A 22390-nucleotide genomic window follows, 5' to 3' on the forward strand; every position below is an offset into this window, starting at 1 on the left:
AGTTTTTTATCCTTTATTCGATAGATTATGGACGATGAAAGCATAATTTGAATGGAAGTGGCGCATGAAACAAAACTGTTACCTATCTATCTATCTATCTATCATATTAGAGTAATTTAATTCGATTCTTGAATTTTTTATATTATTTTTGATTTTTTAGACTTAATTTATGATTTTATGACATTTGGTACTTTTTATAAAAAAATCATAAATATTACTTTTAAATTATTTTACTATTTGAAGTAAATTAATTTAATCATAAACTATTCATCTAAACATTTGGATTCGACTAGAATTTTTACTTTCTCGGTTCAACCCCACTCACAGTAGGGTAACATAACATTAAAAGTATAAAGGTAGAAATAAAGGAAAGATTTAATGCTCTTTACAAAGTACAGACATTAAAATTCCAGAATGCAGATAAATTAGGTGTTTTCCGTAAGGGTACCTCAACATTTGACAGTCAGATGAGGAGACCCTCTGTTTGTCTGCTTAGCTAGCTTATACTTGCTTATTGGTCTCGGAGAAACTATTTATATTACAAAATAAGTTGGAACTAGGGAACACCAGGCAGTGAAATTCTGCACCTCATGTCCTCTTGAAGAACCTACCACCTCTCTTTCCCATGCCGGTTCCTGCAAGGCTCAATACAAGCAGCGATTTCGCATCTGGTCTCCACCTCAACTCTTTAAGAATAGCAAACAAGGTTGCAAGTGCAGTAGATATGTCACTTTCCTTTATGTTCTTGCATGATACCACTGTAAGACTTTCGAGGTCCTGCCAGGAAAGAATCACCGCTTCCATACCTTCGGTCGTCAACAAGGAGCATCCTTCTAAAGATAACAACTTTACTCTCCTGTGCCAAAAGAAACCAGCTACTGTAAAACACTCAATCAAACGCATTTCAGATATGTCAACTTTACTCTCCTCTGACAAAGAACCTAACATGAACTACAATCACATATTTCAGCTACGAATCCAAAACAAACCTTCTCATATATTTCTCAATAACTAGTTACCCAGTAAATTGTAAGCAAAAAAGGTATTTACCCGAAAGGTACATGTTAGTAGGTGGGATTGGGAATTTATGAACAGAAAGAAGCATTTGTAAAACACATGATTTCGTTTATCCAGTCCAGCCTAAGAACCTGAATTTAATCGATCACCTGTGCATTATAGATAGCATATTACTAGAACAATCAACAAATGGCTCATCATTGCAACACGAAGCAACCCATTGTTCTTCATCTTTTAGGCCATGTCAACGGGTACAAAAGAATTCCGGAAGTGAAATATACAAACTAAATGATTCCTTGGCCAAATCTATATTCCATGAAAACACAAAATGAGACAAAAAAAATATGCAAAGCAAGTCATAAAGAACTAAGTAAACGCAATCCAGTACCTGCAAACACTTGCAAACCTGAACATATCATTATCAATCCCCAGCAGTCCTGAATAACAATCTCTCTAACAGTTTCACACACTCTAAAAGCGCTCCCACACTCTTCTTACTCCGCAATTGACACTTCTGCAAATGCAACCGCTCGAGAGCCCACAAAACCCCAAATACTCATCCCGGCCTGGACTCCAATCAATCCTCTTACAAGACAACAACTTCAAAGTCTTCAAGTTCTCACAATAAGACAACCCAGCCAACCATCCATCATCCATTTTATGATCACAAATAGTCAACTCTTCAAGCATCAAACAGCATTGTCCAATCGCTTTAATCCCTTCAAAACTCCCTTCACATCCATTAAGCTCAAGCTTAACCAACCTTTTACATCCTTGAGCTAAGATAGTTAATCCAATGTCGGTAACCATCGAAGTATAAAGTCCATCCACGTTTGCAACGAGTTTCAAGATCTGCAAATTCTCACAGGCCGCAATCCCACGTAAGACGTTGTCGTTACACTTGTGTAACTCCAGTTCTTGCAAAGTCAAACACTCTTCAGCCACTGTTAACAACCCAAACTCACCGGCATTAATAACCACAAGTCTTCGGAGATTTGGACAGCCATTGGCAAGAGCTCGCAGCCCTTTGTCAACAACTTCGACAGGCAAAATATTCTCTTGCAAGAACTTGCAATTTGGACAAAAGCCAGAACTCATTCGCATCGAAACCAGCCGATGAGTTAACAGAATCCCAGAATCTCGCGGCGAAAAGAAACAGCCGTTGAGTAAATCCACGTGGGTTAAGTTGGGGAACCTCATGAACAACCGGGCCGATTCGAGAAAATCCCAATCCAGGATCTTCAAGGACCGTACAAGGCGGCCCTGGAGATTGAGCCACCGCTTGCAGACGAGGGAGTTAGGGTTCCGTTGCGAAAGGGGCAGCCTTGAGAGGATATCCAAGAGGAGCTCGTCGGACAAGAGAAGGGTTCGGTCAATGTTGGCGAAATTGGGGATTAGGGTTTGGGATTTGGGTTCTTTTGAAGATAAAGACTGTAGCGGCATAGTGAAGACCACATGCTTTAACGGCTTGGTGTTTCTGAGCCAAACGTCTGACCATCTCGGTGGCTTCTTCTTCAACGGCGAATCTACATTTTCCTTCAAAGCCGACATCGCTTCAGTCAACGCCTTCTTCTTCTTCTTCTGCCACTAAACCTGACTCGTTTTGCCTACTTCACTGAATTACCATCTCCATAATTTCCTGCAAAAAAAGGGGGGTAGTTTTTGAAATCCCGTGAAATGAGTTGAGATTTTATATACTTTTGGGGTGGTTTGGGGACAGAGATAGATGATGATCTGCGTTTCAGTTCAGTCTAGTCTGAAGAGTCAAAAGCCTAGACTGCACTGCCTGCTGTTGGCTAACGGATTTCTTGAAGCGGTGGGGTCGGGATTTTTTTGAATCTTAAACTTCCTTCTTTTCTTTTTGTTTTTATTTATGATTTTGATAATTTGTTGTTATCTAATCTGCTATAAAGCTTTTTGGGTACTACTTTACGCTTTCTGAAGAAAAAAATTTGGATAGCGTTTCATTTTAAACCCACCAAATAGATACAATATTTTATGTGTTAGAAGTTTTGTAAATGTATTTTTTCTAAAAACAATGTACATATCTTTATTATGCATGGGTTTTAATCTTTAGATATTTTATTTATTAAAGACTATCTAAATAAATAAAATTAAAATAATTGAAATTTTAAAAACAAAAGATTACGATAATTGTTATTTTCTTTAAAATCAATTTAATTTATAAGTTTGGTAAGGGACGAATATAATTTCTTATATTAGGAGAGTAAATTTCTTAACTCTAAAGAGTGTATAAATTTATAAAATTCTAAAAGATAAAAACATATTATTAATTAAAAATATAAGTAATTATCTACAATATATATATATATATTAAATTAAAATTTTAAAGTGACAATTACTCCTATTCACCTCTTGAATACATCCTATTCGCGAGTCTTCCTTTGATCCTTTTCAACAAGTTGGAAATGAAGCAGCTATGTACAATAGGTGAAGATTTCCTTCTCGTGTCTCCTTCATATTCTAATGATAATGGCTCAAAACAGTTGGATCTGTAATTAATTCGTCCCCACCTGCATACATGATCAAAGATAATACAGCACTTCTGATATGTGCATAAATTATTGTAAACAATTTCTTTAATTAAAAAGAAATAACTTCACAATTTAAGTGTGTATCTTGAGTGGACCGACTATTATTAGTAGTAAACGTGGATCTAAGATCAAATTGGGAAGAAAATTAAATTAATCTATTTAACAAATATTATAATGTCATTTTAATTTTATTTAATTATTTATATCAAGTCAAATAGATTTGAAAAAAATAAGATTATATATACTATCGAAATAAAGATTTTAATGTGATGGAATTTAAACTTAATCTCATAATTTAGAACTTTTTAAAAAATCAATATTTTGGTTTTATTTTTTACTCAAATAAAAGCAAACAATGAAAGTCGACATGACACGAGCACTCCCAAAACATAAATGGTTTTACACAACCGTCAATATATTGGACATTGAAATTTAAAAAAAGGGTATAAAAAGTAGTAAGAAATAACAAAAACAAATGGAATAATAATAAATAAATCAAGAAGTAGATGAGCAAAATAGGGGCAAAGTTGCTCCGGGACTGGCAATTAAACTTTAGCCGTCCAAGGGAAACCCTACCTACATATTATTTGTCCAAGTCATTGAATCTACTTATCTGTCAGCTGGAGCAAACGCCGAACATCCATGTTACATAGTTAATTTTACACAGCACAGACAGATAAAATCTACATTCATGAATACCATGGGGGGAAGCTGGCCATCAATTGTTGCCTTACTGCAACAATTAAGAGCGGGGAGCTGCCATCTGCTGTTTCTTTATCCTCTCTCCATGCTTCACCATGCTGTACAAACAATAAAATAATTCCTATTTGTTACTCCCAAATTTTCTATTCTTCAATTCATCACATGCCTAGCCCCTCTATATTTCACATTTTTTCACATTATCTACCTTCATTATTTTCCTCATAAATTACAAGAGTTAAGACACCCTATGAACCTCTTCATATTATGGCCGACTGAGTCTGGCCTCATAACTCAACAGGGTTATGGCCTGTGAATTAGAAAGAAAGACGGATGGAAAAAGAAGAGGGGGTGGGGGCATGGAGAGAGGAAAAAATGGAGAAGCATGTATAAGTATAAACAAAAACCTGATATCATGAGGTGTGATAAATATCCATTGGGATCCTTGAGCCAATGCAAAGTCAACTAAAGTGTCCAGGCTGATTTTTCGGCTAACTGCATCCTGGAGGACAATATTACAAACAACGGAACAGCTTAGTTCACGAGTTCTTGCTTCTTGACGGACAATGGCATTACCTTAATCCCAAGGGATGTTATGCTGATTACTACAACCCCAACCCAAAAAGGGAAAAAAACTCACCATGAACACGTCAAACTCATCCATAGCTCGAAATGGGGCTTCGGTCATATCATGAAGAGCCAAAGCAAAGCATAATGTTGAGAAGGAACGCTCCCCTCCTAGTTAACAAATCATCATAGAATAGTACTGGAGTTCAACATTAATCAATTATGAAAATGCCAGACTCTTCTAACCTCTTTAACTTATAGATGATTTGGGAGTAAAAAAAGAATATTTATTTGCATTAAACAATATCCATGAAGCCACATGTAGATAATTTTCTGTAGTGATGACCTTGAAAATCATAAAAACGAATTCTAAATAGTATATGGGACCGGGAAATTTAAAAACCTGAAAGTCCTCTTGTATCACGAACAGTGTTGCTTGATGCATCTTGAGGCATTTTAACCTGTTAACCAAATGGAATCAGGAAACCCATTGTAAAATGCTGAGTAGACAGCTTAGGACTTTAAATGGGCATAGTGACCAGGCAAACATAACTAGTTTTAACCTGTTAACCAAATGGAATCAGGAAACCCATTGTAAAATGCTGAGTATACAGCTTAGGACTTTAAATGGGCATGGTGACCAGGCAAACATAACTAGCAAATTGTAAGTACGCTCGAAAGAACAAGTAGAATTTAGATAGCTTACCTCTACTGAAAGGGTCTTTTCGTCATAATCAACATTAATGTGTCCACTGATACCTTTCTTCCCCAAATGGCCATTAAATCTAATTGCACCCAACAAGAAATAATAAAATAAATAATCATAATGAAAGAAAATTAATAATTGCCAGAAGCATGATACATACTGCCAAGTCAACTCGCGTCTTAGAAGCGCTGCATTACGTTGAAATTTTTTCCTACGCAAATCAAGAGCATTTTGGCAAGCCTACAATATAACAACCAAAGCAGAAAAAGGAAAAAGATAAGAAACTTATAGCAATCTTAAAAAGGCCTTGAGGTAAGGCACCAAATATTTCTTTCAGAATTCACAATTAGGAGAAATGACATTATAATGAAACAACTATCAAATGTCATATAACATACAAAACAACCACAAAAAGGTTCACACATCACAATCCAAAATTCCAAATATTAGAAAAGATTAGTTGAGATTACAAAATAAATAACTCTATTAAGGTCTTTCTTGAATCTCTTCCAAGGCTCTTTCTAAAAATTTAGTTGGAACAAGGTTAGCCACCTTATTGTATAATAGAGACCAAATGTTCAATTCAGGGCAAATTGAACAATGGAACTTACATCTAATCTTTCTCGAAAGGCTTTATAAGTATGCAGTTTCCTTAAAATTCTACTCTCTTTCTCCAGATACAACATCCTAAGATCATCAATCGATTCTGAATATCTGCAGAAAATCAAAAGTTAACATGGAATCCAACTGCATGCAGATATTGGGGTATTTTCAAATTGAAACATCGAAAATTAACCACCCCATACCGATTGCTCTCATGCATAAGTCTCTGATTCAGTCTCTTCAGTTTGGCATCTAGTTGCTCGGTTGTACTTCCATCCATGTCATCTAAAACGTCAATTTCACTCTCAGGACAAATGACAGAAGCCTTTCTGTAGCTCTCCTGCAATGTTGCAAAATATAACATGGGCTACAAATGATAAAGACAATTCAAATTATTAGTTACTATATCTAGAAAGGCATAAATACCAACCTTACGATTCTTTTCTAGTTCCACATATTCTGCCTCCGCCTCCTTGATTTGAGGAAGAACCTTTTCTTTCATAACATTTTCGTAGTGGGTCCTATTCTGAAACAGAAACTTCAATTTCTGAATTCAAGTTCCCACACGATAGTTACATAAGTAAATGAATAAAAAGTTAATGGAGCAGAAAGTAGACCGCTTCTGCATTATTTCTCTCTTTCTCTATCTCTGTAAGTTCCTCCTCAGCTTTCTGAAAAGCTTCAACCTCCCCCTTTGTTGATTCTATGATACACATAGGGGGGGTAAATTGAATGCAAGTAAAGCCACATGCAAAATTGAACTAAACATTAAATATAGTTTACTAAAATAATACCCCCAAAATCTTCGAATGATAACCTAAGAGTTCTGGCCTTTTCTTCTGCTGCATTAATCCTCCCTTTAAGTGTTTCTAGCAACGCCTCCTTCTTCTTGATCAACATTTTGGCCTCCTAAAGACAATTCAATGAGGAAGATATCATTAGAAAAGGTTTATAACTTACTAGAATATAAGTATAAAAGCAAGGTTTGTAAGCCAAGTCAGTCATGGAACAAACTGAAATTTCTTGAAGAAGTTCATTAGTAGTCGACTCAGGCAACACACTAGCATCAACAGCATTCGACTTCTGCACATCCTCCAGTTTCATTCTCTTATTCATGAAATCACGCTCCACATCCAAGCGCCTCTTCTGCATAAGACAAGTGAAGCATGGATCGTAGGGCATACTAGCATATATGAACCCAAAAACAGATACAGACAACAAAGAGAATGATTAAAAGATAAGTTTTGGGAAGATGAAGGGAATTCTTGCCATCGGTAATTACTACACCCACGAGCCTATGCAAGGAATTAAGGCACACAGAGTCGATGAAAATGGTACAATTTTACTTTTAAAGATAGACATTATGTGCAAGGAAACACTTTTTAGACTAGTATTAAGCTTGAAAAATAATTTTAAACAGAAGGAAAAAAAATGTTATGCATCCTAGCTAAAACCAATCGATAATGGGCAGTGGAGCCAAACTTGAATATAAGACCAATAAAAACCTAAATACTTCATAACCGTGACACAATTCCTCTTAACACCCCCTATAACATGTAACTAAGTTCAACAAGGGCCTACACGTAATTGACCTTATATGAGACTAGGAAAGAATAACATAACACACCTAAGTTTTAATAGCATGTTAAGCACCCAACCTAAAACCAATTGATGATAAGTGAACAGAATATAAAACCAAAGAAAACCGAAAACTTAATGGACGTGGGATAACACCACTTAAACAAATAAAGAAAGTACATAAATATCAAAAAGTAGAAAGGTCTGTTAGCAGATTATTTTTTACCTTCTTATTATCTAGCTTCAATCTAAAATCTTGAAGCTTTTTCTCTATCTCCCTCTTCCTACTCTTGCTCTGATCAATATCTTGTTTAATATTTGATACATGACTTTCAAACTCCTTAATTTGATCATCAAAAGAACCACAAAGACGACCAATTCTAAGGTTTTTCTTTACAGGAAGAACTGTCTGAACTGAACCCCGTGAAAACCTGAGAAATCAATAAAACACCCAAGCAAATGAAAATCCATGTTTAGCAGGTGGAGATCAGAACAAGCAAAGAAATCATCGAAATTACAATATCCTGCAACCATTCCAATGCTAGGTCACTTTCAATAATAAAACCAGCACTCGATCATTCCTATGACCATTTGTTATACACATGTTTTAGCATAACTAAATCTGGATAGAATTGCTGGGCACATGAGATAGCAGTTCAATCCCATCCAACAACATGGAATTTAAGTAATCGAATGATCGTAAATTCTTAAATTTAAGTTTCACGATTACATTCATATTGAATTAAAGATGAGAACAATCTTAGATTTGAGAAGTGAACAAAATTCTTTAGGCAGAATTTGACAAGCACAAACATAAAAAACAAAATAAAAATTATAATAAAAGATTAGAGATCTTAGATTTGTGCCTTTCGGAACTAGTACAACTTGAAATCCATCTAAACACTGTAATTAAATTTAGAAACCAAATTCAATTCTCACTCCCTTAAAAATTGACCCCTACAAAGACAATAATGAACATACCAAGTAACTCTTTGAAAAAGGAAAAGACACGAAACAAGATATGAAGTTAGTTCTCGACTTACATTTTAAACCCATCTAAGGTGAAAACCTCCAACACATTCTGTATTCTTCGATCAAATGCAACAGCCCTTCCCCTGTTGTAATCTTCGACAAGAACTTGCCTCTCAGCTCTACCCTGAGAATACAGAATATGTTAGTGCTACACATAAGCCTGCAGCAATAGCTTCTTAAGAGCAAGCATGAAAAAGATTCATGGACCAAGCTCATTGCCTCCTGCTAAACTAACCAACCACTGGCATTGGATTATGATAAAAAATTTTTTTTTTGATAGAACGATAAAAGAAATTTATTAAAGAAAAGAAACAGGCATAGAGGGTTGTTAAAAACAAGTTTAGATTTAGATTAGAAATTCATGATGAAAACAAGAAATTACCACATCTACCAAAACATTGAATACAGTAGGGTTATCAGAATGTAAAAGAGATAGGGCAGTTGGGTGGTTCGTCTGAGGGAGTGAATGATCTGGTATAATCAACCTACAAAGAAAGCAGAACCAAATATCAAGGAAATTGTACAGAAAAACCAGTATTATGAAAAAAGGCTTTTTAAGAAAATTAGAATTCTCATCCTTTCACCTTGGTCTCGAAAACCGATGTATAACAATCGGAAAGTAATTATATCTTGCCTCCTTTGCACATTTTCTAAGAGCACTAGCATCCTGAGAATTTGTCACAATGAATGCATTTAGCAACTTCCCAATAGCTTGTTCAACAGCAGGAGCCCATGTATCACCATTGACTAGTGTCTGCAGCACAATAACCACAAAACTAACAACAGTTGCCAGAAAGTTGTCAAGAATTACTTAATATGGAAACAGTGATATCTAAGCTTCAATAGAACTCCTGCGAGCAAATGTTCTTTCACTATAAAAATCCCTTAATTGCCTATACCATTAACAGAGAGATCTAGAGAAAGGAATATCTGAAAAGTATTCAGCATTCTGTAGCCAACACCAAATGAACAAGCCAATCTTATATTAACAAATAAAAATTTCGTTGTTTAATTCCTACTTCCTAGGCATAGAAATGTGCTCAAAATTTTCTGTAGCAATTTTCCATCACTCACCACATGCGCACCAATTGGACCAATAGGTGGCACGGTAAATGAACGGTGATGCCTCTCAATTTCACGTAGAAGACGAAGCACTCCATCCCCACCAAAAGCTGTAACCTGTCCAAGAAAAGAAAATCAAGTTCAAAGGTGTCCTTAAAATGTTTAGGGGAATAAAAAAGCACATCATCCTCATTTCTTTCATGTAAACAAATAAATAAATGAAAAACAAGAGTTGCCCAGACCCTGTTGGCTTGATGTAGACGAAGCTCGCGAATTTGATGATCAATCTCACGCTGCTTTGTTTCATGGTACTTAATCTGTAGAAGGGAAAATGGAATAGTGATGTGAAGGTCTTCAAGACGAAATTATTTCTATAAGCTAAGAGAAATAAATCCTGAAATTACAAGAACTTGATCTGCAAAATAAAACAGCAATAAAGTCAATTTGCAAATGTCAAAACTACTCTCCACACAAATTGCACATACAAAAAAATTTGTTTTTTTATTAAAAAAACGTCATTCAGAAGTAATCAGACAGAAGAGTATCTTGAATCAATAATTTAATCTAAGAATGTCCCATAATCTTGGAATGTTATAATGCCACCTTTTATTTCCCATTATCACTTATCCTCTAAAACCTTTTTACATCTAAACTAACTCCTCTTCATACAAATTGAACATGTAAAAAAAGATTTAAAAGGAAAATTAACATCAATCAGAAGTGCTAGAATATAGAATTTGAACCAATAATTTAAGTTGAGAATGTTTGGTAATCTTTACTTGGCATGTTATAATGATGTACCTTTTCATTTTCCATTGTCACTTATCCCCTAAAACCTTTACCATCTAAACTAAATCCTTACCACACAAAATCAAGTAAAAAAATATTTTTTTTTAAATATCACTGCAGTCAGAACTCAGAAGTAATAAGATATAAGAGTATTTTTGAAGTAATAACAATTAAATGACCATCCAACTCAGTTGGTAGAGCAAAAGGTTCTGAACCTTGAGGTCGTGGGATCGAGTCCAACGGAAGGCATTTCATAATTTGGAGGTCTCCCACGGAAGCTGCTCTCAACCTGACGTTGGGGGCAACCTACTATCTTACCTCCCCCTTACCCCATTACATATGGGAATAAGGGTCAGCTAATTTTTTTTGAAGTAATAATAATTTAACTTGAGAAAGGAACCAAACCCTTCCATTTTCCATGACCATTTATCTTCTAAATGTTTACCAACTAAAGGCACCATAGAAGGTTATGTTTTGCAAATATCTAGGGTTATATTATAAAAATCATGATTAAATACCAAATAGTCAAAATGGAAAAACAAATTTAAATTCATATAAATTTTAATAATCTCTAAACTTCCCCATACGTCGTCATTAATCTTCCTCATTGCATCCATTTCTGCTGAGAGATGTTCTAATAAAGTATTTTCCTCATCCTTCAAACTGAAAGGTAAAAATATTTTGAGGGTCAAAGAGATCTAGAATAACTAAGTGGTAACAGGGGCATAAATGAACAAGGAAATGAAAATGTGAATAACCTCGCGAGCATTGTTTTGACACTATCAACAGCATATTCAAGTATTTTTATCTGTTCCTCTATTTCTGATTCCTCAGCCTGCAGAGAAACAAAAGAAAAAACATGAATCGTACCTTCCTCTGAAGTATATCAAAATTAAACAAAACATTCACCTGCCACTTTATATTAACAGATCAAACTAGTTGTCTAACAACTAGAGAAGGAAAAATAAACAAAATAAGGATCCAAACAACATAAGCAACATGGTAGAGCTATTTTCAACTGTATGGAGAAGGCTAGTCTACAATACACTGAGGACAACCCTAGTTTAACAGTTCTATGAATTAGTAAATCAAAAGGCAAAGTTTCTAAAACAAAACATCTTTCATACTTACAGTTGTTGAAATATAAGAACAGAAATTTGGAAAGAATTAATCACTAAACTTTTTATATTGCTACCAATGAAAAAGGTTAACATGAAATAGAGATAAAATTTCAAAAGCAAGTATCGGATGGAGGAAACTGGCTTCCGTATTTCTATGTTGCATGACTAAGCCGTGCTATGGTGTGCTCTTTTAAAGATGTAAACAAGATCTTATTTTTCTATGTTCTTACATGCATAAAAATAGCCATATTTCTAATTGAACTCGGAATATAGATATTCTTCACAGAATATCAAATTAAAATGTGCACACAATATATGAATATTATGTAAGAAAAAGTATACTTTAACATATATGTTATTTCAAAATGAATGGTACCGCATCAGTAGTCAAAAAGAAAATACTAACAAGTCACGTTGAAGAAAAAACAATGAAAGACCTGTGTATTTCTAATATGATTCTCCTGAATATCATGGACTTGTTCTTCAAGCATCCTAACATCATTCAACATCTTGTGGATCTGCTGAGTGCCGCGGCGATGCTCTTCTTCAAGCTCAAGCTTTTCATTTCTTGCCTATGATGAACAAGAGATGAAAATTCAGAAATCAAAAACAAGCAAACAAACAAAAACTTCAACGTAAAATCATAAATATTATGGATAGACCAATGATTACACAACATACGCATAAAAGCTTACATATAAATTATAGGATATGTTGATAGATCAATCAGAAGACAAAAAATAATGAGGAAATAGTTTGTTAAAACTCAAAATTCAGCTTTTATTCGTATTTAACTGAGACTAAACCAATCGAAATAAACAGTTGTACAATATTTGTCCTCGGTTAAATAAAAAATGATAATAAGCCTATCAACAATGTTAGGGAAAATCAAGTAATCCCCGAAGGATTGAAGCACAACATAAGACTTGTGATTCAACCAGTCTTTTGAAACAACAAAGATGGGGAACAATTGATGTACCAAGCAAAAAGCATCTCGCAGTTCATCTTTCCTTCTTCTAACTTCAGATGTTTTTTCCACCAGAGAAGCAACTTGAACTTTCTTCTTTGAAAACCGTTCGTCCAACTTCTCCAATTTCTCCTGCAAATAATAAAAATTCCATGGTCAATGAATGAGAGCTAACTTTTACTAGACTAACTAACAAAAGGGGAAAAGATAAAAGAAAACAATAAGTATTCATTATCATGACTGGGGCAGAAAATGTCACTCTAACCAACCAATAGATTATGCAAAGTTGCTCTTTTGCTTTATCTTTAAAGACTTGCAATGACTTCTAACAACATCACAACTAGCCCGAGTTGCTATGACATGTTTGACACAAGAAATTATTACTCACTAATGTTGAATCAATTTTAGCTTGGCAAGTGGGAATGCGGTTTTTCAGCGTTTCAATTTTCTTCCTTTGCTCCTGTAATTGCTTGTCCACATCGTACACCCATGACCAAGCAAGCTTTTTCCTTAACAACTGCACCTCCTGTGATATCTGTTCCACACGCTTTATGTTTTCAATCTTTTCTTGCAGGTCATTCAGTTCAAGTTGTACCGGTCTTATCAAATTCTCTAGTTCATCAACAAGAGCATATGCATCCTTCAATTGTTTAATAATACTTTCTAAAAGGTCATCGACTTGTTGAAGAAGCGTAGCCTTGAAAAAGAACTGAGTGATAAGTAGTGTCAGAATTATGCCCACGTGATTCTTTTCAGAAGAAAAAAGTTGTTATTGAACATTACCTTGAATTTATCCTTGTCATTCCCAGAGTGCAAAAACTCCCTACTTTTATCTTGACTCATAATAACGCACGGATTCTCAACATCAATCTACAGTAGGTAGAATGCAAATTTTCAAATATTTGTGTAAATAAGCTCACAAGAAAGTATAGTTTTGAATGTAAGTGTGAAATCAAAACAAAATGGTTGTCAATAACGTGGAGAAGACTCTTAGAAGAAAAAAACCATCAAAATTATACTGTCACAGTACGGTGTCCTGCACCATCAAATATTGTCATCAGGTCAATTACAAACCCACCTGACATGTAAGACTTTATTATGTTACATCTTAGATCAAAAAGAAGAAATTATAAAAGGTGTGATTAGGAAATGAGTGACTACAGTTAGAAAACTGATTACACTACTGCAAAACACATGATGAATTCTTTGTAACTGACTTATGTTTATCCAAACAGCCACAAATTAGAAAAACTGATGTATAAGAGAAGATAAGGAAAGTTAGAGGGGACATATAAAGAAAGAAAAAATAGAACTAGCATAATGATTAGGTATCAGCATCTCAAGTAGAACAAAGAAAAAGGCAAAGGAAGAGTAAACAGCTTGGGTAGAATGAGATCAAGGCAATGATCACAAGTTGATAGCACAATGTAGATATGGACACTCCACACAAGGTACACAAACTCCACTGAGAAAATCAAAAGAAAGTTACATACACGTGGGAAATTAAAGAGAAAATTACAAAAATCTTCAAACTATCCCATTCAGAGTGAAGAAGATCACTAGTTTAAAAATAAAACAGAATGAAAGCTGCTCCAACATATAATAAAATGATTTACTTTTAAAAGTGGGAAACACAGGTGTTATATACACCTGATTCAGACAAATTAATTAAGTTAGCTCTCATTGAAAACAAAAAAATGCTGCAATTAAGAAACTTAAAGCATACTTCTTAGGCCAAACACTCACATTGAAATGTTCAACCAGTTCACGGAGGTCCTCCTTCCGGCTGGCAACTTTTCTACCTGTCAAATGCCTCAGATGTAAGACAAGATAGAGCAAATACCATAACCACTTTAGCACGACAATTTGCAACCAAAATACCAAACAAAAGAAACTCATGACACATAATTAGCACAATACATAATTAGTACAACACATACAGAACATTGGACATTAAAGAAACCATTCGCTCACTAGACTATTAAAGCAAATTTGAAAGAAAATGATTCAAACCTTGACAATCTTTCAAAACAGTGGAGCTCGTAGAGTCAGTAATCCTGCGTTCTATAATAATTGTATCACCGAAAATATCTGGCTTAAAAGAATCGACTCCTTCATTTTTAATATCCACTTGAACAGTAGCATAACTGAGAATTAAGATAAATATCAGATATATCAAACAGATTACCCGTCACTAAACCAAACAATTAAAAGCAAAAGAAGAAGAAGAATAAACCTGCAGCCAGTTTTTATAAATTCCTTCAACTTCGAAGCCCTATTAGTTTCTTTGGCGCGGCTGCCGAAAGCTATACATAAAGCAGTTAGTATCGCGCTCTTCCCGCCTAAGGACACAAAAAAACAAACAATCAAACATGTCGCTCGTATCACATTCCAAGAAAAGTATTAACATGAATCGAATACACAACATATATATATATATATATATATATAGAGAGAGAGAGATGTACTTCCGTTTTGACCGGTAATGAAATTAACCCACTCGCCGAGTTCGATTTCAAGACTACTATGGCACATAAAGTTCTCCAACCTTATCCTTCGAATAGTACCCGCGCCGGATCTTTGAGCGCCACCGAAGAAAGCCCTAGAACTACTCATGGTTGTATCCGAGGGTTTGGCGATCACCAAAGCCCTAGTATCACAATTCGCAAGAAACAAAAATATTGAAGCTCTGAAAAGGGATCGTACAAAGAGACTTGCCCTTGACTCTTCAGATGGGATGGATTCGGGAGTGATTAAGGCGGGAAAGAAAAAGTGATATAATGTGATGCTCGTGTCTATCTAACAATGAAGTAACCCAATTAGGGGTTAGCAAAAGTACATGGCCCGAACTATTTGAATATAAAATTATAGAATATTTTAAAGGAAAATATTTGATTTTATAGGTCGAGTATTCGACCCTTATATTTTTAACGAGTTTATGGGATAGACCGGCATCATTTGGATGGTGAATGTGAAATTCTTATTGAATGAAATTCATATTTTTTTGTTTGGTTCGTTTGAGAAATTTATTTTTGGTAATGTAAGATTATTAATAGTAGATTTTTTGAGTATATTACCGGGAATATTATTACCTCTATTTCTTTAGGGATTGTTGGATTACTGGCGTTTTGGACTAAAATGTCTTTAAATTTTTTTTTTTCAAAAATATTCTTCTTCTGTCATTGAATAATAAATATTCTACGAAGGTTAAATTACAAATTTATCCTTAAACTATTTTAGATTTATAAAAAAAATTATAATTAAAATTTTATATGAAGTTCAGGGGTTAAAATAAAATTTTACTTTTTCATTAAACCTTTTTTATTTTTAATTTTGTAAAAAAATTATATAAATTTTATTAATTTAAATTTTTTAAAGAAAATATATAAATGTTTTCTAACTTGTTAAAAAAATATATAATAAGGACAATTTAATCAAATATACATTCTAATAATCTTTTATTCCTTTAACCAAACACGGTAATCTTACATTTCTGCTAAGCCAACCAAACACAAAATATAACATTCCCAGTAATCATATTCCCTGGTAATCTTACATTCTCACTGGTAATCTTACATTCCGTGAACCAAACGCACCCTAAAAGGGTACCTATCGACCCAGTTCTCCTTTTTTATTTTATTTTTATTTTAAATTAATTTTTTTATTTCTAATTTCAAAATTATTTCACCCTCACATTTTAAATTACTATTTTTTCAAATTATCTCACCATAATATTTTAATCTCAAATTACAACTAATTTATATAATCCAACTTAAAATATTTCTTTTAATCTCAAATTATTTTAAACTTAGTTGTAATTTTTTTTGTTCTTTTAAATTTTATTTTTAAATTATATAAGTTGGATTTATAATTTTTATGTTTATATTATGTATTATAAATTTTTAAGTTCTAAATTTTGAGTCTTTCTATGTGGATTTTTTATGTTATGTATTATAAATTGTGTTTTTTTTATGTGACAATTTTTTGTGACCCGAAAATTTTAAGTACTCGGCATTTCGAGTACACGAAACTACGAGTACCTGGATTTGAACATCCTGAACCCAATGGATCTATTTATTGCACATCCGAATCAATTTATAATTGTTGGGTACTTTAGCTTTTAAGTCGGTTTAGTTGAAGTTGGGCTTGTAATTGAACCCTAGCTCTTTAACAACAATGGACTTAAATTTGGGCAATAATCAAGCGATATGGATGGTAAAATTATTGTTGTAATTCCTTGGAGTCTCGGGTTCGAGCACATGAATGTCATGGATGTAAACGCTTACTATAAAAAATGTTGAGTCATATTTGAACAGATACTATCTTATATTTACCTTATATTAATTTAAAAAACAATTGACTCAAATCAACTAAGACTAAAAATATGCATGGGAACTTTTTCTCTCAATTTACTTGTACAAATAAAATAAATAAAATCTTCATATTCAAATTTGAAATTTAATATCAGATATTTTTATTTTTTTAGGCATAATAACAAAGATAGCACCTAACGTCTGACTACGTAGTTATTTTATCCTTTATTATTATTTTTGGAGTATTTAACCTCTATCATTTCATTTTTAGACAAAAAAAATCCATTCATAATAAAACTACTAGTCAACAAACGATCAATACATAAAATTATATGCATGTACAAGTGGACAAAAAACTAACATGGCATATCCATATCATCATTACTAAATATTGAACTTGGGGGTCATATAGATTAAAGCTTAACACCATACCACTAGGACAACCTATTTTGTTGGTATAATTTTACAAGAATCTTTATTTATGTTATACGCATTAGTTTATACCTTTTAACTTGGATATTGATATGTTTTTCTTGAAAATAATATTTATAATTAACTGAAGGTTAAAAATTACATATATAATTCTTTTAATATTTAATTAGATTATTATTTTAATAGTCTAATTAAAAATTATTTGTTTTACAATTAATTTTTAATAATCTAACTAAAAATTAATTTTACAATTAATACCTTAACAATATAAGTAAAAGATATTTTTTTTACATTTTTTTCTTATAAAAGAAGTTCCTTCCTCACAATTTGAATTCATGTTATGAGTCCTCAATTAGTGATAAATATCACTAACACTCTTCAAATTCACTTAAGCTGCGATAATAATGTCATAATAATACTAATTCAAATATGGCATCAAAGAAATTAGAGCAAGAACACTTAAAATTCCACTAAATAAAAAGAAAAATCACTTCTCCTATACCAATTCCTCCCCACCATTTTAAAAATAAAAAAAGGCCCGTAAAATTATCCAATATTAACATTCCACTATAGCTTTTTGTGCTAAAGAATCGTCAGTCCCGTCAGCTGCACCTACAAGAATCACATTGCCTCCATTAACTACTACACTCTCTAGTAGTTTCCTTTTAGGCTTGGCCTCTTGCAGCATCATCACAACATCCCTCATTGATGGTCGGTCTGCAGGGTTTCGGCTGGTGCATAGCAATGCCATTCTAAGCATTTGCATCATTTCTTCTCTCACCGATGCACATGAAGCCCCGGCATTTTTATCCAAAATGTCGGTAATTTTATTTTTGCTTTTGATTTTAGACCTTACCCAATCCACAATGCTGTTCCCATCGCCGAATTCCGGATCCACCGATTTTTTTCCGCTTAAAATCTCCATTAACACCACCCCAAAGCTATAGATATCACTCTTTTCATCGACCTGGAGAGTATAAGCATATTCTGTAAAAAAATAATACAAGGTTAATGCTTTTCTCGGGAAACAAACATGATCATCATAAGCCACAAAAATCCAAACAAATGCTAAAAGTCAAACAAGTAATGCATATCGTTTACTAATTAACGTGTACCAAATATTAAGCGCAAGATAGCAATAATCAATAGTCTCGGATTATAAAGAACCGAATTAAAAAACGCACCTGGAGCAATGTAGCCATAAGAGCCGGCAATGACGGACATGGACTCATCGCTCTGGATTAACTTGGCAACTCCGAAGTCCGCCACTCTGGCCTCCATCTCGCTGTCCAATAAAATATTACTTGGCTTGAGATCGCGATGAACAATCACTGGATCACAGTCATGGTGAAGATAACAAACGCCTTGAGCAACGCCAAGGGCAATTTTGTACCTTGTCACCCAATCGGCCACCAAGTTCTCCCCTTTGTTCTTGCCATGCAATAAGTCGTCCAAGTTGCCGTTGGGCATGTATTCGTAGAGCAGCATCGTGCACTCCCTGTTGCTGCAACACCCTAACAATCTCACTATGTTACGGTGCCTGACGTTCCCCAGCACGTCAACCTCCGCCAGCACACCTTTCAACCGTCTGATGGTCTCTTTGTTCTTACCCCACAACTTCTTCACCGCTATGATCTCGCCACCTGGCATCTCTGCTTTGTATACCGTTCCCGTGGACCCCATCCCTATGATCTTATCCGTCATCGACAGGCACTCTAGTACATCATCGGCGGTGAAATTCAAGCGCTGGAAGGCGGTCAATTTCCACGGTCCGATCTCACGATCGTCACTGAACTTGCGACTGTAATTCGCATGGAAACATCGAGTACCAGCTACCAGAACAAACAAACCAATACCAAAAGCGGCTGCCATAATCCAAATGATTGCTCCAGCCGTTTTCTTTGGCTGTTGCTGTTGCTTGTTACGAACTTCCATGTCACCTGTAGCCATCGCCTCAGCCGGGCACGGTCTCGCTAAAATTCTGCCACAAAGGCCGTTGTTGCCGGAAAATGATGAAGGGTGTAAGTTGGGAAATATTGGACCGGACGAAGGGATTGGGCCGGTTAGCAAGTTATAGGATACATCGAAATTTTCCAAAGTGCTGCAGTTTTCGAAGTTTGAAGGGATAGTTCCAGTAAGCAAATTATGCGAAAGATCAACAGCAGTTATTGAAGAAAGCGTTGATATTTCCCATGGAATTATTCCAGTAAATAAATTTCTGCTTAAATTCAAAGACAAGAGTTTTTCGCAATGATCAATGTCCCAGGGGATGCTTCCGTTTAGAGAATTACCTTGGAGCTCGATTTTGTACACGTTTTTACAGCCGATGAAATCCGGGATTTCGCCAGTTAGCTTGGCTGAACAGGCTGAGAATATCTGCAAGCTTGGTGAACCCCAAATGTTGCTCGGCAACGCTGCATTGAAAGAGTTCTCGGAGATGTTAAGGAACTGTAACGTCGGTGCATAGCCAAAATCCTTCGGAATCGCGCCGGTAAAGTAGTTCTTACTCACGTCCACAAACGTCAGGTTTTTCAAGTGTCCGAAACCGTAAGGGATGGTACCGTTGAGAAGATTGTTTTGGATTCGGAATCTTGAAAGTGAAGTGCAGTTTACAAGGCTTCCAGGTAGCTCATATGTGAACATGTTGTTAAACAGTATGAGTTTGAAAAGCTTGTTCCCACAGCAAAGATTTGGAGGGATTGGACCAGTGAGAGAATTCGAAGAAACATCAAGTGATAGCAAGTTCCCATTTGAACCTAGTTTCTGTGGGAGAATGCCGCTAAGATTGTTGTTCCAGAGAAGTAAAGTGTTGAGATTTGGTAACTCACCGATGCCTTCTGGGATTATACCAGAAAAGTTGTTGCCCATCAAGCTCAACCACGTTAGCTCTGTTAAAGAAGATATACCTTCTGGAATTGCGCCACTGAGCTGGTTGTCGGATAAATCAAGAACCCTGAGAGCTTTCAAGTTCGTGTAACTCACCGGGATTTCACCCGTGAAGCTGTTCTTGAAAAAGTACAAAAATTCCAGCCTAGTTAAATTGCCGAGCTCTTTAGGGAGTGGACCTGAAAGAGTACAATTTGAGATGTCCAAGTACTTTAGATTTGATAACAGTGCAAACTCTACTGGTATGGTGCCTGAGAAAGCATTGTAGCCAATCTCTATCCGTTCAAGTTGAGTCAAGAATCCGAGTTGACGTGGTAAAGTGCCTTGCAGTGCATTTCCAGCCAGGTCAAGCAACTTCAAGCTGGTAAACCTTCCATAAATAGCTGGTATTTCACCTTCAAAGTAGCTTCCCCCGAGATTGAGCTGCTCCAAGAACCTTAACCGTACGAACTCTATCGGTAATGGACCCTCGAAATCGTTGCTATATCCATTGAAGATTCTCAAGAACCTAAGCTTCGAGACCCCAGGCGGGAACTTTGAATTGAAGTAGTTATGGCTGATATCAAGAGTTCTAAGTTGCTCGAGCTCAAAAATGGCTCTTTGGAGAGGACCATCAAAGTAATTCCCACTCAAATTCAAGTTAACCAAACTCCTCAAATATCTGATTTCCGGTGGAATAAAACCAGAAAGATTCCGATGTGAGAGATCCAGAGTGACTTGAGCCGTTTTAGGATTGCACTTGACACCAGACCATGAACACCAAACAGGGTCTTCAAAACCAGGCTTGGAAAACGTAGGAGTAGGGTCCCAGTCTCTGAAACTGGAAACAGGGTCTTTGAGGGACGATTTCAACGAGAGAAGAGAAATCAAAGGGAGAGGCGGTGAAGAAGCAGAGAACACTAACAGAGATGACCCCCAGAAAAATGTGATCAGAGATGGAAGAAATGGATGTCTCTTCATGGTTTATGTGAAGAAAACTGGCTGGTTTAGAGAAGGTCGGTGTTTACAGAAGGTAAATTTAAGGGAAAAGAGGGTTTGATGGAGAGAGATTCATGGTTTCTCAAGCTGGCTGGTTGCATGGGAGGTTTCATCATTATGGTTTCACTCTCCTTTTCTTGGTTGGTAACAGCAAACAAAATATTTAAAAGAAAGAGACGATGGAGAAACATACAAATTACAACTTCCTTGTAACATACAAATAATCTTTTCCTTTTGCTACCACTTTTTCATCATTCCCTTGTTGCCTTTACCTTTGGCCATACAATTCTCTAATTTTCTGTTACAGTAAGCAATGTCTCCCACAGGATCCAAGAAAAGACATTCCTTTCGTTTTCCCACCATATCCTTAGTTTGTTAGTATTTCAAACCAAAACCCTGTTTTTTTATTGCTTTATTTCTCTAAGTTGGTAGAGCACAAGATCGTGGGATCGAGTCTCACGAAGGCATTTCATAATTCGGAGATCTTCTACGGAAATTACTCTCAACCTGGTGTTAGATGCAGTCTACTATCTTACCTCCCCTTATCCCATTACATATGAGAACAAGGGACAACCATTTTTTCTCTGTTTCATACCTCTAGATTTATATTCAAATATTCCTTGTGTTATCTGTAAATGATTGAAAGAAATACTACAACAGAAAAAACAAACCCAAAGCCCGGCATTTCATAATTTGGAGATCTTCTACGGAAATTACTCTCAACCTGGTGTTAGATGCAGTCTACTATCTTACCTCCCCTTATCCCATTACATATGAGAACAAGGGACAACCATTTTTTTATCTATGTTTCATACCTCTAGATCTTATATTCAAATATTCCTTGTGTTATCTGTAAATGATTGAAAGAAATACTACAACAGAAATAAACAAAACCCAAAGCCCTTGTTAAATCATTCAAATTTATTTTCATCTATAAAATAAAATTCAATCGAGTATTTATGCACGTTATTAAATATGTTCGGCAAAGGTATAACCGTGATTATTTTACTAGTGCTAGTAAGTAGTGACACTACTAATCACTATCATGATTGCTTATAATTTTGTATATTTCGAATCATTTACTT

General features: G+C 35.0%; 2 protein-coding genes and 1 pseudogene across 2 annotated transcripts; all 3 read right to left on the reverse strand.

Annotated features, from left to right (window-relative positions):
* Window positions 1-456: 456 nt before the first annotated feature.
* On the reverse strand, window positions 457-2738 carry LOC120210051 (annotated as a pseudogene).
* A 1559-nt stretch (window positions 2739-4297) lies between these two features.
* Window positions 4298-15454, reverse strand: LOC120210052 (structural maintenance of chromosomes protein 6B-like). The gene is made up of 28 exons (XM_039208874.1): window positions 15165-15454; window positions 14933-15038; window positions 14710-14843; window positions 14443-14498; window positions 13480-13566; window positions 13085-13405; window positions 12709-12828; window positions 12167-12301; window positions 11367-11443; window positions 11196-11271; window positions 10062-10136; window positions 9832-9936; window positions 9342-9511; window positions 9140-9242; window positions 8769-8881; window positions 7952-8156; window positions 7162-7293; window positions 6942-7056; window positions 6765-6850; window positions 6578-6673; window positions 6351-6487; window positions 6156-6258; window positions 5705-5784; window positions 5545-5623; window positions 5242-5299; window positions 4912-5009; window positions 4679-4773; window positions 4298-4372 (listed from the first exon to the last, which is right to left on the reverse strand). The coding sequence occupies exons 1-28, from the start codon at window positions 15310-15312 to the stop codon at window positions 4315-4317; spliced, it is 3168 nt and encodes a 1055-aa protein (XP_039064805.1). The 5' UTR covers window positions 15313-15454; the 3' UTR covers window positions 4298-4314.
* Window positions 15455-17972: 2518 nt separating this feature from the next.
* Window positions 17973-21497, reverse strand: LOC120210054 (leucine-rich repeat receptor-like protein kinase TDR). Its single transcript, XM_039208875.1, has 2 exons — window positions 18626-21497; window positions 17973-18428 (listed from the first exon to the last, which is right to left on the reverse strand). The coding sequence occupies exons 1-2, from the start codon at window positions 21285-21287 to the stop codon at window positions 17998-18000; spliced, it is 3093 nt and encodes a 1030-aa protein (XP_039064806.1). The 5' UTR covers window positions 21288-21497; the 3' UTR covers window positions 17973-17997.
* Window positions 21498-22390: the final 893 nt, after the last annotated feature.

Source organism: Hibiscus syriacus, unplaced genomic scaffold (genome assembly GCF_006381635.1).
Source record: "Hibiscus syriacus cultivar Baekdansim isolate YM2019G1 unplaced genomic scaffold, ASM638163v2 tig00109906_pilon, whole genome shotgun sequence".
Classification (NCBI taxonomy): Eukaryota; Viridiplantae; Streptophyta; class Magnoliopsida; order Malvales; family Malvaceae; genus Hibiscus; species Hibiscus syriacus.